The 17754-nt window shown below is 39.2% G+C and overlaps 2 protein-coding genes across 2 annotated transcripts in view; both read right to left on the reverse strand.

Moving 5' to 3' along the window:
• Positions 1-17754, reverse strand: part of LOC134656957 (protein D3-like) — a 385106-nt gene that overhangs the window by 327779 nt on the left and 39573 nt on the right. The gene's annotated exons all lie outside the window — the stretch shown is intronic.
• LOC134656896 (histone deacetylase 3) lies at positions 1906-11500 on the reverse strand. The gene is made up of 7 exons (XM_063512444.1): positions 11047-11500; positions 10230-10418; positions 9082-9356; positions 7352-7539; positions 6084-6224; positions 3216-3325; positions 1906-2104 (listed from the first exon to the last, which is right to left on the reverse strand). The coding sequence occupies exons 1-7, from the start codon at positions 11285-11287 to the stop codon at positions 1947-1949; spliced, it is 1302 nt and encodes a 433-aa protein (XP_063368514.1). The 5' UTR covers positions 11288-11500; the 3' UTR covers positions 1906-1946.

Here is a 17754-nt window from a genome sequence, read left to right on the forward strand (position 1 = left end):
GCACTTACATATTTGTTAGAACGTGACAGCCATGGTGACAAATGAAGAGCCGGCCATCTTAGCCGTAAAGTATATTCACATCATCAAGGCTCGGAGCCGGTTTTTTCTTCATACAAAAAATACCGGTATTATTTCGTTCTTTTTCGTTCTTTGGTTTATTATTTCATTTTTAATGGGACAATCTAATAATACGAAGGTGTTACCTAAATACATGATTCATGCCTACGTAAAGAGCATACAATAATTAAAAATACTGGGCTATTTTGGGTTTTACAAAAAAACCGGTTCCGAGCCCTGCACATCATAGAAGGTAGGATCCTATAAAAGTGGTATACGCGTAAGTAGGGACAAAACATAGGCAATGCGACACTATGATTGGTCGAATTTATTTGTTGCTCACCATAACCCATACTATAGTTCGTTTTTTTTAGCATTAGAAATAAGGTAAACAATCTTGATATGTCTTTTAATTGAAAAACACATTTTAAAAATAAGTTACGGTAAATATGTAACAATTATGAATCTAATACGATCTTTTATAGTCTTCTGCTTTCATAAGTAATGGTTATTGATTTTTAAAAAGTGTTTTTAAACTAAAAGACATGTCAAAATCGCTTACCTTCTTTCAAGTTCTTTCTAATGCTAAAAAAATATATGGTGGGGAATAAAAAAAAAGGGAGACTGTGACAAGGACAAACAATAATAGCGCTTTCACTGCTACTCCTACTGAAAGATACAGAAGACTATCCCGTTCGCTCATTTCCCCCACCCCTCATGCCTGATCCAGTTAAAATACTAGATTCATGATTCACATGAACTTCTTGTAGTGTGTGTGTCAAGTGGCGCCACTGTCGCCGGTGGCGGCCGGCTGCTATGGCATAGAAAAAAAAAACATAGATTGCTCACTCCATACATCAGTTTTAGTACCAAAAACACTATTAGCATCTAGCATCGAGTAGCGGAACTATCAGTACTGCTACTTGACAATAGATATAGCACCGACCGGAAAGTCTTATGCTCTTGAGATAAGACTTTCCGGTCGGTACTACATCTATTGTCAAGCAGCAGTACTGATAGTTCCGCTACTCGATGCTAGATGTAGACACTGAAATTAATTGAACTGATGTATGGAGTGAGCACTCTTGTCTTACTATATTTCTGGGTTATTCCCACTAGTTACCACCAAGTTGTTACCAGTGGTAACTACTGGGAATTTTTTTCCCACTTTTTACCACTGGTAACTACTGGGAAAAATTATTCCCAGTAGTTACCACCAAAATTTTGTTAGAGTTAAATACTAATAAAAACAGTATAAAATAGTATAGTATAAATATAGAGTGATTTAATAAACAATTATAAGTCCATTAGTATTTTAGTAGACTGCCTTAAACGTGACCAAGAATATTGAAACAGTTTAACCGGTACTAGTACAAAAACTATGAAATATGTAAGATAAATTCAATATTCCATTTAGATTATTTTTCAAGTGATTTTATTAGGTAATTCAAAATCACTATATATTTATACTATACTATTTTTATACTGTTTTTATTAGTATTTAACTCTAACAAAATTTTGGTGGTAACTACTGGGAATAAAAATTCCCAGTAGTTACCACCAAATCGAGTTGGTGGTAACTACTGGGAATAATTTTTCCCAGTAGTTACCAGTGGTAAAAGGTGGGAAAATTCCCAGTAGTTACCACTGGTAACAACTTGGTGGTAACTAGTGGGAATAACCCCATCTAGCATCGAGTAGCGGAACTATCAGTACTGCTACATCTATTGTCAAGCAGCAGTACTGATAGTTCCGCTACTCGATGCTAGATGTAGACACTGAAATTAATAGTCTGAACTGATGTATGGACTCACTATATTTCTCTATGGCTATGGCTTCTTGTAGTGTGTGTGTCAAGTGGCGCCACTGTCGCCGGTAGCGGCCGGTTGCTATGGCTCCTCTTTAACGACAGCCTCCTTGTCGTGGTCGGTGTCACCATCGTAGAACTCGTTTTTAGGTTCCACCATCTTGTCGGCCTCGTCCTGGCTGATGCGGATGTCCGGGTCTGGCTCGTCTTTAATCTTGTAGTCTTCGGGGAAGAAGTCGCCTAAAAAAGATCATTCATTCATTCATTCACTCACTAGCGACCCGCCCCGACTTCGCACGGGTTAACAAATTATACATAAACCTTCCTCTTGAATCACTCTATCTATTAATAAGTTTTTGGCAAAAATTTTATTTTTGGTACAAGCTTTTATCGCTGACTGTACTTTTCTTACGACAGACAACTAATACTCATCGAGACAATTCTAAAAACCCCTAACACAATTAGGTTGCGTTGTTTTATCACAGAGTTCCTATGGCCACCTCCTGTCTCCATCAGATCAGCTCGATGGTACCATAATATTGCATTGTCACCCGACTTACATGTGTATGCAAAATTTGAGCTCAATCGGAAACCGGGAAGTGGATCAAATTTAACTTGCAAGATTCCATGTAATGGTTAGTTACATACAGGTCGACCTTAAAAGCTTGTTAAAAAAAAACCGCATCAAAATCCGTTTCGTAGTTTAAAGATCACAAAAGCACACATAGGGACAGACAGACAGCGGGAAGCGACTTTGTTTTACACTATGTAGTGATTCATTCATTCATTAGATATGTATAGCCTGACCAGTAATATATGACCATTGTCAAGAGGGCGCTGTTATTCTTATGTATAGGGTGACAGTTTCGATGAAAAAATTTGTTCCCGAGTAAAATTCCGCAACATGGCGCGTGAACATATATTCCTGGTTAGACTTGTCATTAGAAAAAGGCATGAAACTCAAATTTTCTATGAGAAGTCAACTCATCACACCTACGTTTTTTAAAACGTCGCTGTGCCAGAGTATAGTTGAAGTTTTTAAACAAAATGTGAGATACAAATATAATGTATATGGAATTCCAATTCCACCCTTAGCTGTCGATTTCGAAGAACAAATGGTTTTAAGACTTTCCATATCTTAAGCCCCGTCTCCAGCGCGGCAAACCATCGAACATTGGCTCGCGCGGCAGCCGCGCGCAATGGATACCGGGCGCATCGAGTTGGCTCGTATCCATTGCGCGCGGCTGCCGCGCGAGCCAATGTTCGATGGTTTGCCGCGCGATATGGAGACGGGGCTTTAGACTTTCCATATCTTACATAATCAATGAATCTTGGTTGATATTGTAATTACCTGGCACATGTGACATCTGTACGGCGGGCGAGTGCTGACACATCCTGAGATTGTCGTACGTGTATTTAGTTATAGCTTCTAAGTACTGCTTGCTGTTGGCGTTGTTCGTGCTGAAAGTAAAAACAAGCTTTTTGACATGAAATAAAACTATTAAAACGGATTATATCGCGTATATTTAATTTATACTACATCCCGACGTTTCAGACACTCCACCACGTTGACCACAAACGCTGTAAAGGGTTTGAAACGTCGGGATGAAGTATAAATTCAATTTACGCGATATAATCCGTTTTAATAGTTTTATTTCATGATAGTAACTATCGCGGTATCCGAAGACAATATTATTTTTTCTGACAACAATTTCATTTTTGATACCTGCAAGCTTTTATCGCTGACTGTACTTTTCTTTCAACAGGCAACTAATACTCGTCGAAACAATTCTAACAAATGTAGACACAAGTAGGTTGCGTTGATTTGTCACAGAGTTCCTATGGCCACCTCCTGTGTCCATCATCAGATCAGCTCGACGGTACCATATTATTATATTGTCACACAACTTACATATGTACGAGGGGTGTTCAAAATATTCTCGGTATGAGAATGAAAACAAACAAGTACGAAAAGTTTGATATTTTTATTTTTCAATATACTCCCCCCCTATGTTCATACACTTAAAAGATCGATCAATTATTTTTTTTAATCCCTCGTAAAAATATTTTTTATCTTTCGTGTAAAAATGCTCCTCCACTGCCGCCTTCAATGCTTCATCGTCAGAAAATTTATTTCCACGCAGATCCTTTTTAAGATCGGGGAGCAAAAAGAAGTCGCTGGGGGCTAAGTCCGGACTATACGGTGGGTGAGTAACAGTTTTAAACCCACATTCAACAATAGCTGCCTTGGCAATATGAGCAGTATGGACGGGGGCGTTGTCATGCAGAAGCAGAATACCTTTGGTTAACTTTCCTCGCCTCTTTTCTCTAATTACATCCTTTAATTGACGTAGAATGTTAGCGTAGTACTGTCCTGTACTGTCCTGTGATATTTACACCTTTTTCTTTATAATCGATTAGTAATACTCCTTCACAATCCCAAAATATCGTGGCCATGACCTTGCCAGCTGAAGGGATGACCTTGAACTTCTTGGGATGAGCTGAACCCTTAATGTGCCACTGCATGGACTCTTGTTTACTCTCTGGGTCATAATGATGAACCCAGGTTTCATCTCCAGTAACTATTCTTTGCAGCACCTCATCAGGATTTTCACCGCACAGGTCAATAAAATCGGAACAACAAGCTACACGCATGTCTTTTTGAAGCCGAGTCAGCATTCGCGGAACCCATCTTGCACTTACTTTTGACATATTAAGATGGTCATGTATAATATCATGTACGGTACCAATAGAGAGATTGGTTACTTGTGCTATAGATTTTACCTTCACTCGACCATCTTCCAATATAAGTTTTTCCACTTTATCAATATTTTCTTGTGAAGTAGCTACTACAGGCCGGCCAGGTCTAGGGTCATCTTCAATACTCTCCCTTCCGCGTTTAAACTCGCTTGACCACTTTTGAATGGTAGATAAAGAAGGAGCAGACTCACGGTAAACACAATCCATTTCCTCTTTTATGGTTTTTTGATTTTTACCCTGTTTTGTCAAGAATGTTATCACGCATCGATGTTCTAATTTAGTTAACATTGTCAATTCGCACATGATGTTCATGTTTGTTCAGCAATTGCAGAAAAACAAAAGACTATCTCGGTTCGAATTATACTTTTTTTTAATGTCAATGAATAAACCTTAGCGGCCAGTAACGAAAGAAATTTTAGAAGAGGTCGTAAGATACCGAGAATACCGAGAATATTTTGAACGCCCCTCGTATATTGATGTGAAATTTCAGCTCAATCGAATAATGGGAAGTGGGTCTAATTAAGCTTGCAAGATTTGATGCGATAATACATACAAAGCAATATGGAATATTACTCGAAACCCTACGTAGGGGGCGCCACTACCATAATCAGTCACAATCTCAGGGTCTACCGCAAACGAGAGAGTCGAAATTTTGTCATCTATCCCTCTTGCATATTCGAGCGATAAAGAGGCAGATAGCTAAGTTTCGTTTTTCTCGTTTCCCGGTAGACCCTTTGTAAACAAACCGCCTTGATCTATCATATGTCATTATATTGTCTATGAAAACTTGTCAAAAAACAGTTTAAGGCACAGTATGTGTAAGATACTCTATGGTTTACGATGGGTGCTAGTGCTGCACTCTGGCGGCAGAACATTGCAATAATACCCCCTATTAATCTTTTCCACGCCGTGTCAAACACAAAAGCTGTCACTCAGACGACACATCATTGAAGTGTCAAAACTGAAGTTGAACTTTATGTATATGCACGTAGGTCGATGTTGCTCTGTGGTCTGTGACCGATTAATCGGTCTTTGGCGTTGAGCCTACGGTGCGGATATATCGGTCATTGGCGTCCAAAAGGTTAAAAGCTTGTAATAAAATTGGAATCATCATCTTCCTCGCGTTGTCCCGGCATTTTGCCACGGCTCATGGGAGCCAGGGGTCCGCTTGGCAACTAATCCCAGTAATTGGCGTGGGCACTAGTTTTACGAAAGCGACTGCCATCTGACCTTCCAACCCAGAGGGTAAACTAGGCCCGTATTGGGATTAGTCCGGTTTCCTCACGATGTTTTCCTTCACCGAAAAGCGACTGGTAAATATCAAATGATATTTCGTACATAAGTTCCGAAAAACTCATTGGTACCCGGTTCGAACCCGCGACCTCCGGATTGCAAGTCGCACGCTCTTACCGCTAGGCCACCAGCGCTTCCAATGCTTGTAATAAAATTGGAATATCACCTGTTAATCTCTGGATGAAGTTGGAAGTCGGGCGCAAACAGCTCCAAGTATTCCGTCAAAGGAAGCTCGTTGGAAATGTTCTCGTCCACCAGAAGGGAGGTCTCGTACGTCCAGCAGCGAGCTACGTTACGGAGTGTGTACCTGCAAAGTAAAATAAATATTATAGCACATTGAATAATTTTACGGTTTAGACTCACTTGTTTTAACGCACACTCACTTGTGTACGCGATACACGGCCGTCGTGAACGATGCTCGCACTGTTAGTGCTTGAGAAAGGAGACCTAGGCTCTCCGAAACATGTCGCGCTAGTGACTTAAAACAAGTGAGTCTAAACCGAAAAATTATTCAATGTCTCTCAACAGTTTAAATTCGATTATAGGACATTTTTACACAAATTGACTAAGCTCCACGGTAAGCTCAAGAAGGCTTGTGTTGTAGGTACTCAGACAACGATATACATATATACAAATATGTACAATACAACTATGACTCAGGAACAAATATCTGTGCTCATCACACAAATAAATGCCCTTACCGGGATGCGAACACAGGACCGCAGCTTCACAGGCAGGGTCACTACCCACTAGGCCAGACCGGTAGTCTTATCAACTATCCTTTCTCAAATAAATATGTCGTCGAACAATATCGCCATTTCGGCAAAAGTAAAATATTGCTTTTGGTGGATTGGAAGGACACATTGGACGGCATTGCGCTAAAGCCGCGTCTCGATATCGCGCGGCGGCCGCGCGAGCATTGTTCGACCGCGGCAAACCTGTATTTTGGCTCGCGAGCCAATTTTGGCACCATCTTGAACTATGGCGCGGCAGCCACGCCCGGCAAGCGATCCGACGATCGACCACATTACATCACAAAAACAAATTATTCGGAACGAAGTATAGCCAAATAGAAAAATAATCTGTTGCGATAATCACTACATTTACGGTTCCATAGAAACTGTTTAGTGCCGTATAATTTAATTAAAGTACGACACTTTTCATTATCCATGTATGCGGCCGCGCGAGCATAACTGAAATATATACACATCCGTCCCAACTGCGCGCGAACACTCCTTTGCCGCGCGTCCAAAAACCGACAGTAAATGGTTCGCCGCGCGGCACGTCCGAGCGCGCCAATGATCGACTTGGCTCGCGCGGCAGCCCGGTATCCATTGCGCGCGGCTGCCGCGCGGCCCATGTTCGATGGTTTACCGCGCGATATCGAGACGCGGCTTAATATATGTATATGATGATATTGGTGATGAAACTTACCCGCCACCACCAACAACTAGCGTAGGCACGTTAAAGTTCTTCACAAAGTTGACGCACTCCCCGTGGCCCTTAGTGGACAAAGAAAAACACCCCAGCCGGTCTCCTGCCAGGGAATCCGCGCCGCACTGCAGCACGATGGCCGTGGGGCGGTAGAACTCCATCACGCTGGATATCACCGGTTTGAATACCTGGAAATGGATATTTCTTTATCAACTTAGATGGAATAGATCAAATGACCATAAGAAATGGTTGGTTAACCTAATAAAAATTAAAAAACACCGGCCAAGTGCGAGTCGGACTTGCGCACGGAGGGTTCCGCACCATCAACAAAAAATAGAGCAAAAAAATCGTGTTTGTTGTATGGGAGCCCCCCTTAAATATTTATTTTATTTATTTTTAGTATTTGTTGTTATAGCGGCAACAGAGATACATCATTTGTGAAAATTTCAACTGTCTAGCTATCGCGGTTCATGAGATACAGCCTGGTGACAGACGGACGGACGGACAGCGAAGTCTTAGTAATAGGGTCCCGTTTTTTAGGGTTCCGTAGCCAAATGGCAAAAAACGGAACCCTTAAGGATTCGTCATGTCTGTCTGTCTGTCTGTTCGTCTGTCCGTCTGTCTGTCCGTCCGTATGTCACAGCCACTTTTCTCCGAAACTATAAGAACTATACTGTTGAAACTTGGTAAGTAGATGTATTCTGTGAACCGCATTAAGATTTTCACACAAAAATAATAAAAAAAACAATAAATTTTGGGGGTTCCCTATACTTAGAACTGAAACTCAAAAAAAAATTTTTCGTTAAACCCATACGTGTGGGGTATCTATGGATAGGTCTTTAAAAATGATATTGAGGTTTCTAATATATTTTTTTTCTAAACTGAATAGTTTGCGCGAGAGACACTTCCAAAGTGGTAAAATGTGTGTCCCCCCCCTGTAACTTCTAAAATAAGAGAATGATGAAACTAAAAAAAATATATGATGTACATTACCATGCAAACTTCCACCGAAAATTGGTTTAAACGAGATCTAGTAAGTAGTTTTTTTTAATACGTCATAAATCCCCTAAATACGGAACCCTTCATGGACGAGTCCGACTCGCACTTGGCCGCTTTTTTTACCCTTTGGGTACGGAACCCTAAAAATAGAAAATTCGAATTGAACTGTGGCAGGCGTGGCTCACTCCGCGATTTCGTAACGCCGCTACAACTACATACGGCTTACACCAATTTTGGTGTCTAGCCATAGTAGTTGCCGCGCACTGCTAAGGAACGGGCGCCTGCTCGCGCTTGCGCCACCTAGCGGTCATATTTGTCGTAAAAGACGCGTTTTGTTAGAGAGTGAATCTTCTGTACCTAGTACTATTATTTATTCTGTGACTGTGGTAAGACTGGTAAGTATACCCTTGTGGCCAATTTGCTAAAATCTAAATAAATGTTTGAATATTAAGTAGTAGTAGTAGTAGTAGTAGTAAACTCTTTATTGTACAAAAAGACATATTAAAAATAACAATAAAAATAGTAAGAAGTACTAAGGCGAACTTATCCCTTTGAGGGATCTCTTCCAGTTAACCTTTGAGTAGATGAGAGGTGAGACTGAATATTTTATAAGAAATTAATTTTACGATAGAACCCACGTGTTTTTAATCAGTCGCTTCTTTGCGTCTCATTGATTGACTTGAAATAATGTGATTTAAACCGTAAAATGAGCATATCTATCAAAAACTCACCATAACATAACTCTGGTCATCAATCCCTTCCTTCAGCGGCACATTCACTGAGTAATACCTCCCACTCTCAGCCCCGACCTCATACATGTCTCCGGTCCCCGGGAAGAAGTAGTTCCCATACTTATGGAAGCTGACGGTCATCACTCGGTCAGTCAGGTAGAATGCCTCCTGGACCCCGTCTCCGTGGTGGACGTCTATGTCAATGTATAGTACTCTGGGATGGTATTTTAAGAGCTCTAGTATTGCTATGACTATGTCATTAACGTAGCAGAATCCTGGAATCGTTAAAAGATAGGTCAGTATAGGTTTAACAACTATCATTGAGAACTTAAGAACTATTAAAATGTGTCTCTTTGTACGGAAACTATTATTATTATTATAATTTAGGGGCTATATAAGGCTCCACAGCCTATGTATCACTGCAACCATCCCTGATCTATTGTGATCGCCATCCTCTACTACAACTCTCGATCCAAACCTGCAATTTCAAACAGCTGCAGGATTTTTTTGATCTCGAGAGTCTTTAACTCCTCCATGCGTAATATGTGTCTGCCAGGAATTAAGGTACAAGTGTGCTTTATGGAAACTATACAATAAGTTGAAATTGTCATTTAAATATTTGCCATTAACAAGAAGAAATACTAAAATTGATATAATTAGACAGTAGTACTGCAAAATTTGACAAAAATATGCTATCAGTACCTACTTCAAATATTTTAAACTCATAGTCATAGTATATTTCATTTCTATCAGAAAGACAGACAGACATGACGAATCCATAAGGGTTCCGTTTTTTGCCATTTGGCTACGGAACCCTAAAAACGAAATCTCTGAGTTTGAAAGCAGCATTAAGGAAAAACTAAATCTCTGCATTTGAAAGCAGCATTAAGGAAAAACTAAATTTTGCGTTTGAAAGCGGCATTAAGGAAAAACTAAATCTCTGCGTTTGAAAGCAACATTAAGGAAAAACTAAATTTCTGCGTTTGAAAGCGGCATTAAGGAAAAACTAAATCTCTGCATTTGAAAGCAGCATTAAGGAAAAACCACATTTCTGCGTTTGAAAGCGGCATTAAGGAAAAACTAAATCTCTGCGTTTGAAAGCAGCATTAAGGAAAAACTAAATCTCTGCATTTGAAAATGTGACTTACCAGAAGGCTCAAACTTCTTAGCATGATGCAGACCACCGGACCAGTTAATGGCAATGTCACACGCATTATTGTTAAGCTTCATAGCACCTTCTAGAGATGCGCCCGTGTACATGGAGCAGAAATCAAACAGCCCGTCAAAGACTGGGCAGTCGTCTCCAACATTGTAGTGGAGCAAGTCTTTTGAATAGCCTAGAATAAAAGTAAAATATTTGAAAAACTGTTGCTGAGATATGTTTTTAATATAATATTTAAAACTTTCGCGTTTTGAACACATACTAACTCTCATTTATAGACTGGTCAATCACGAAACTTATTTTATTACATTTATTTATCATTTTGACACAGACAACACCAGTAAACGTGACAAGGTCAGTTAATAATGTAATAAAAAATAAATGATAGACCCGTCTATAAATGTGAGTTAATATGTTTTTAATGCCTAATAAAACAGACCCTGATTGGAAGTTTGTTAAAAAATTGGGTATATCACCCGTTCCATAAAAATTGATTAAACAGTTCCATCATTAGGTGGAACACATAACAGTAGACTACTAGATCAGATTCCTTCATTTTGGTTTTATTATAATCGGGTTAAAATTTATGTATGCAGTAAAAATAGTAATGTAGAACTACCATACAAAATTGCCCACATGGGATGGCTATTTAGCCCAAGATCAGAATGCATGACGGAAACTGGAGGAGGCCTATACTCAGAAGGGGATCCCAAAACAAAATACTAAGAAAACTATTTATTATGTTAATTATAACTTATTGTGTAACACATAATTTTATTGTGTTGTGTGTAAACAATACTCACTCTGTATATTTTGCGGCGTAACATTGGACAGAAACTCTATGTAGTCCTCACTGTGAAACCGGCACATGTCATGCGCACTTGCCCTATACGGCTTGTATACCTGCATTTTCTTATGCAGCCCATACTTCAACACCAAACTATGCGTAACAGAAAGTCTATGGGGCTTCATCGGGTGCCCCGGCCCGTAGTGGAAGTTCCCCACGTCCGCATTGTAGAAATAAGCAACCCTACGGCTACTCATATCGGATAAATAAATACGTACTCCTTTAAAATCAAAATAATGCCGAGAACTAATGCGATCACTACTAAGCGTTTGGTTAGATGGATGTCACCTAGCATGCTTCAGGCATTTTTATTAGATTTGTAGAACTTTACAATGCACATTTTAATACTTAATTGATATAATATTAATTGTTTAGGGCTGTTATTTACTTGTAATTGCAGCAAAATAACTGCACTGTCTGCACTGCACTGCCTACATGACAGCCATGACAGAACAGATAAGATAAAGTAGACAAAACATCATCATTCAGTTGCATTCAAATTACAAAATATCTATTCCCTAGCCTTGATTGCAAGGTCTATGGAGCCCTTAATATATTTATTTTAAATCGGTTCGTATCATTCAATTCATTCATTCATTGCGTCTAGTTTGTCAGGTTGTCTATGCTACCAGTGTTGCCAACTTGGCATAATGGATGCCAGATCTGGCACTTTTTCACACTCTTTGGCATCCAAATTTTCCATTTAGCATCTGGCATAATTTTTAGCATAATTAGTGAATTGTGTCCCTAGTTTGAACCCTACTTGGCAGTGTAATTCATTGCACAACCGTCAAAGGAAATTGTATACATACGACGAAACTTATAACAGACTACCGCACCGCAGTTATTTAAAATCACATGACATTTCTTCTAAGGTCAGTACGTCTGTAGAGGCCTATAGGAATTATGACGAGTTGGTGCTCGAATCTGTTTTGTGTTATCTATGGTATTTGGTATAGTTATAATTGTCATAAACTAGTTTACAAACAAAATCTGTTACTTTTTCACGGCCGGTTTGTTATTATTTTTGTCGGTAATAAATACATATACAATAAGTGGAAAAACAAAGACAATGCAATGGCGCCAACAAATTATAAGTAAATGTACGGCTCCGAGTGGGAAAGATTGCCTGATTTTAAAGATTGGATACAAGCACAGCCAAGACATCCTCTAGCCTGAGCATAGTACTACCCCCTCTGCCACAAATATACGGTAGTTTTACTCCATCTTCGAGTCAAAGTGTCTTTGTGTGACGTCCGTGTCTTTGTACGGACCAATCACGGCACGGGACTCGCTCACCTCGTCCCCCGCACCCCAGTATTTTTGGCAGCATCGGTTTCATGAAATAATTGCTCTAAACTCCGTCTAGAGGATTCCTAGTCTATGGCTTGACCAAGTATAGCTAACCAAGTCAGTGCAAAGTTAGCTTGGTCTGACTCTATAAAAATTTCAGAAACAGCATTGTTTGATTTATGTGGAAGACACTCATTTTTAGTTACCTATATATTGTTTAGCATTTTTTTAGCACTTTTCCAAATTATTTAGCATAATTCTGGCATAATCTGGACATAAGTCTGGCACTTTTTCAAATTCCGAGTTGGCAACACTGTATGCTACAATCTAACTGTCAACTGTCAACTCAACTTGCCGGTAAAGACGCGTGCATTATAAGTTAACTTTCAGTTTATTTTGCATTCTATTTTCGCTGTAAGCAGGAAATCCTGCGCTAAACGATAAAACCAACAAACAGGAGTAAGTATACTTTTAAATACTGGTACTAAAATACAACGACTGTCCTATATATTTATATTCTGAACAGCTGGCTAAATTTATTTCGTATTGGAACTTAAAGACAAACTGTTATCTATCTTGGGTAAATTATCATATTACGTAACGCTTGCAGTTTGCAAGTCATTTATCTACATTACCTTCAACACACACAGTACAGTAACTGTTAACCTTACACCTAGCTTGTTATGATTGTATGCATTGTCGAATGTCTTATTTTAAACATTTCTACCCACATACTGTAGGTACACATTATAATCAAGTGTTTCATGGCAGTAATATCATACTCTGGCTTAATTATATCAATTCTACAAAAAATGAGCCACAATAAGCATGTAGGAAGTCTGTAACAAAAGCACTAAATAGTAATGAAGTGTGACTAGGTCACACCAAATGAATTTTTTTTAGAAACAAGCGCTTATGGAACTTGAGTTTCATCGGTATCCTACCGGCCGGTTGCCAATACTTTTAAGCTAGTACCTAAGCGTCTGTCCTTTAAACATACGGGGCATCACAAATTGATTAACATTTTCGGCGCCAGTACAAAATGAACACACATACAATATGTTCTTGGCAGTGAATGTGTCCAGAAATTTCAAATAAGTTGTGCTAGGGTAGTATAGTGCAAACACTATGGTCTATTTAAGAAAGGTATCTATTTTCTTAAATAGATCCTATCTTAAAAAATTGATGCCTATTTTTCACTAGCAAATTACAAATAAGGAGTAGAGAATAGTTTTCAGTCTTACAAAACACAATGTATTATTCTTATCATATATTGTTAACCTTGAAGTAAACTGATAACATTTTATTGCATAATCAAAATGAGAGTTTTTTTTTTCTTAGTATCCCACTGCTGGGTTAAGGTTAAGGCCTTTCCCCTTGATCTCCACAATAATATACAAATGAAAATATGCTTGAACAAAATTTAAAACATGTAGGTATAGTCAGTCACTTGCATTAATTTAATAGGTTGCTTATGATAATAAATATTAAGGGACTAGCACTCTGTCACGCTTCTGACATTATTATAATCTTCCTGAATAAATTTATTTTCTTTCTTCTTTCTTTCTTCTATTTTTAGTCGTTATCAAATAAAATAAAAATGTAAAAAAACTAAATTTCACCCCATACAAAAATCTCCACTTTTTGGGGACCAAAAACAAGACAAGGAAAAGAATTCTGACCCTTTTAAACAAATATACTGTATAAAAAATCGTAAAAAACTAGTTCAAAATTCGAACCAAAAAATGACTTGAAGCTCATTAAGGGCTCATTAAGACGATGCGAGAACTCGCATGCGAGTTTCATTACATTGCGGGTTTTGACCGGTTAGTTGAATTGGACGTAATCAACAGTCCGCAATCTAACTAAAATCGCATGCAAGTTCGCGCGCCGTCTAAATCAGCCCTAACGCTTCCAAAACTAGGTATTCCTTGCACGAATCGGGAAGTGTAGCAAAAAGGTTTTTGTCTTTCCATTGTACATATGTATTAGTACCCAAAGTGGGGAAGTAGGTATATAGGACCCAACCCAAATCTCAATAAAATGCAACTCCCTCCCTCCCTGTCCCTGTCTAGATGTATACGGTTCTTACGACGATTACACAGACAATGCACTGAGTAGTCACTAGTCAGTCAGACTAAACAACGAGTGACAATGGCGCTAACCGCTCGCATCGACTCTCGACCGACGCCCACCTGAAAGCGTAATGATCAAAACTACATGCGGGTACACAAGTGCATCAAGCATTTTCATTTGACGTGCTGTAAAACTCCCGTTTAGTGTAAGGCCTGAGTGGACGCTCGAGTTGGGCGTGTATAGAGCTCCCGATACACGTGTTACACGCTGACACGGGTACCCGTGTTCTTAAGCCCGGCGGTATTAAGAACCCGAACTACACGAACCCGCCCGGATTCTGAAACGTTTACCCATGTACCCGTGTATTTCGTGTACCCGTGTACACGGATCTTATTTACCCGCGGGTTCGACCCTTCACTCTCGTGTTGGGGAGATTCGTGCTCGAAGACATACGATTGAATTGGAAAATTCGATTACTTTGCAGTTTTACCTCAATAATTCATATTTTTAGCTTTACTCTAAATAATATTAAAATTAACAATAGGTATCTTAGTATCCGTTGATTTCATTGATAGCTCGTTTTCTTCATTGTAGTTTTTTGATAATAAAAGTAAACCTAAATGATAATGTAATACAAAAGTAGCTAGTTATGCTTACTGAAACTACCACGAACGGATATGTCATTATTTTCCTTTGTAGCGCGAGGGTGGGCAATTCTGATGCTTGAACAAACCAGTATAATAATACTATCAAGACCCGAGACATACGTATAATAATACTAATAATATAGCCATTGATTTCCATACAAATTTACATTTAGTCGTTTTTTCCTTTACATGGCCCCGCTTTGGGTAAAGGCCTCCTCCATTTGTTTCCTTTTTATTCTGTCTTGTGCTTTAAGCTTCCAGTCTCTACCAGCAATTCTTTGGATTTCGTCAATCCAGCGGTCTTTGGGTCTCCCTTTGCCTCTTTTTTTCCCGATAGGGCCCGCCCATTCAGTTACCCGTTTTGTCCCTTTTCTGTCTGTGATGCGAGCTACGTGTCTCGCCCATGTTCATTTCAGCTGTAGAGCGTGTTGTCCTGCGTCTATTAATTTAGTTTTCTCGCGAATGTTTTCGCTATTACATCTGTCACTGAGCTTAATGCCCAGGTTACTTCGTTCAATAGCTCGCTGATATGAACGTATTTTTGTTTTTATTATGTCCTTTGTGAAGAACCATGCTTGTGCACCGTAAGATAGACAAGGCAATAAGCACGCATCTCTGACCTTTTTACAAACATAAGTAGGTACTAGGTAACCTAAAAGCTCTCTTACATCGATTAGCGTGATCGATCAATTCGCCGCCGCTCCAGTGTATTTACAATCGTGCTGATAAATAAACTGTGTTGTTTTATCTAAATGTTGAATAGCGTGAAGAAAATGTACAAGAATTCATACATACAGTTCATCACAAAAAGGGATTAAGTATTTAAAATGGCCATATGGTATGCAATAAACAAAGTGCAGGTGTTTCATTCAATATACCGTGTTGTTTTTACAATATGAATTGGTGCTTTTGGTGTTATCTCTTTGTAACAAGCTTAACACGTCTGCAAAAAATACAACAACTAATCATTCAGGTAGAATTATCTCATTGTTTTGTTGCAACGCGGCACTAAAGAGCATTTTGCTAATGACAAAGACAGCAAGAAATGAATAACATCTGTGCCTAAGATTTATAAAGTATCTCATCACGTACGGTATGGTCTTTATTTTATCTATGCATGTTATTCTACGTCTACGACGATAAAGAACTAAACCGTAAGTACATGTTTTTTGTGTAGCTACCTAATTATTACTTGAATAACGAGTTATTTTGTATAGGGGCTGTTCATAAATTACGTCATCGATTTTTGACGTTTTTTGACCCCCCTCCCCCTAAAATCATCCAAAAATCATGCTTCGAATGACCCCGTTTCCTTCTACATCATCCGATGTCCAGACCCCCCCCCCTCAATTTTAAATGACGTAATTTATGAATATCCCCATATCTTAAATGATGACAAAGGCAATACATAATTAATTAAATTAGTATAATACGTATCAATTACATTGAGAATCCGATAAAACTGATCGGATTCGATTCCAGTCGGAGCTCCTGATTCTGAATCTTTGTTTTATTTAAAGCTCTATACATTACTTCAATCTCCGCTACACGCCAAGACGGGTTAGGCCCGCGTGTATTTATGTTCCGTTCACCGTGTACACGGGTACACGGGTACACGGATACACGGATCTTAATTACACGGGTACCCGACTACACGTGTAGAACGGGTCAGAAAACCGTGTACGTGTAGTTCGGAAACGGGTACCGAACACGTGTACACGAAACACGGACACGACCGCGAGCCCTAGGCCTGTAGCGGGGCGGGGCGTGCGGCGTGCATGTTAAACAAATGCAAGCGTATAGGAGCGGCCTTAGTGCACGCTGCTCAAATTACTTGTGAGCCCGACGCCACGCTGCACGCCCCGCCGAACGCTCCGCTTCGAGCGTCCACTCAGGCCTTACACTTAGGCTGACATATGTAAAAATGACATTTCTTCAAAAATCCGCCCATTAAATCTCTTATTCTAAAACCTTTCATGCGCCATTTACTCCTTAACTTGTCACAATAAGATGTAGCTAGTAGCATAACCTTCCCTTTTCTCTACCAACTCCAAACTTTTAGGTGCTTTTAGCTAACTTCTAGTGGTTAGTTGAGGTTTCTAAAAAACCTTGATTTAAAAAAACGGATCCCTTATTTATAGGATCACTCGTGCGTCTGTCTGTCTGTCCAACCACTCCCGCCTTTATCTCCGAAACTGTTGGGTCTAAAATTTTGAAAAAATGTTTAGCCCAGCAAATAAGAAATGTGCAGTCAAGCGTGAGTCGGACTTAATTACGTGGTTTTTGATCCAACCCCTACGGGTTTATTAAAGACATTTCATTCACGTTCCACATAAAAAAATACATTGTTAAAAATTGGGTAATGTACGGAACCACTTAACCGGTTTTTTTTTTAATAAACGGTAATTTCAGATATTCTCAGTGTGAGTCTTGCTGAGTAATTGGCTCCCGACAGTCGATTTATTTTGCGTTTGGGAGCTACAATGGACGACAATGTACGGACAAATGCACGAATATACCTGGATAATAGATATACATATATAATAGTTTGTGTCTGCAGATATTAGGTTAGGATAAAAAAAAAACAATTTTTAATTAGGTACCATGACAATTTAATTACAAAACTCACAAAGTAGGTAAATAAATTG

Source organism: Cydia amplana, chromosome 19, assembly GCF_948474715.1.
Source record: "Cydia amplana chromosome 19, ilCydAmpl1.1, whole genome shotgun sequence".
NCBI lineage: Eukaryota > Metazoa > Arthropoda > Insecta > Lepidoptera > Tortricidae > Cydia > Cydia amplana.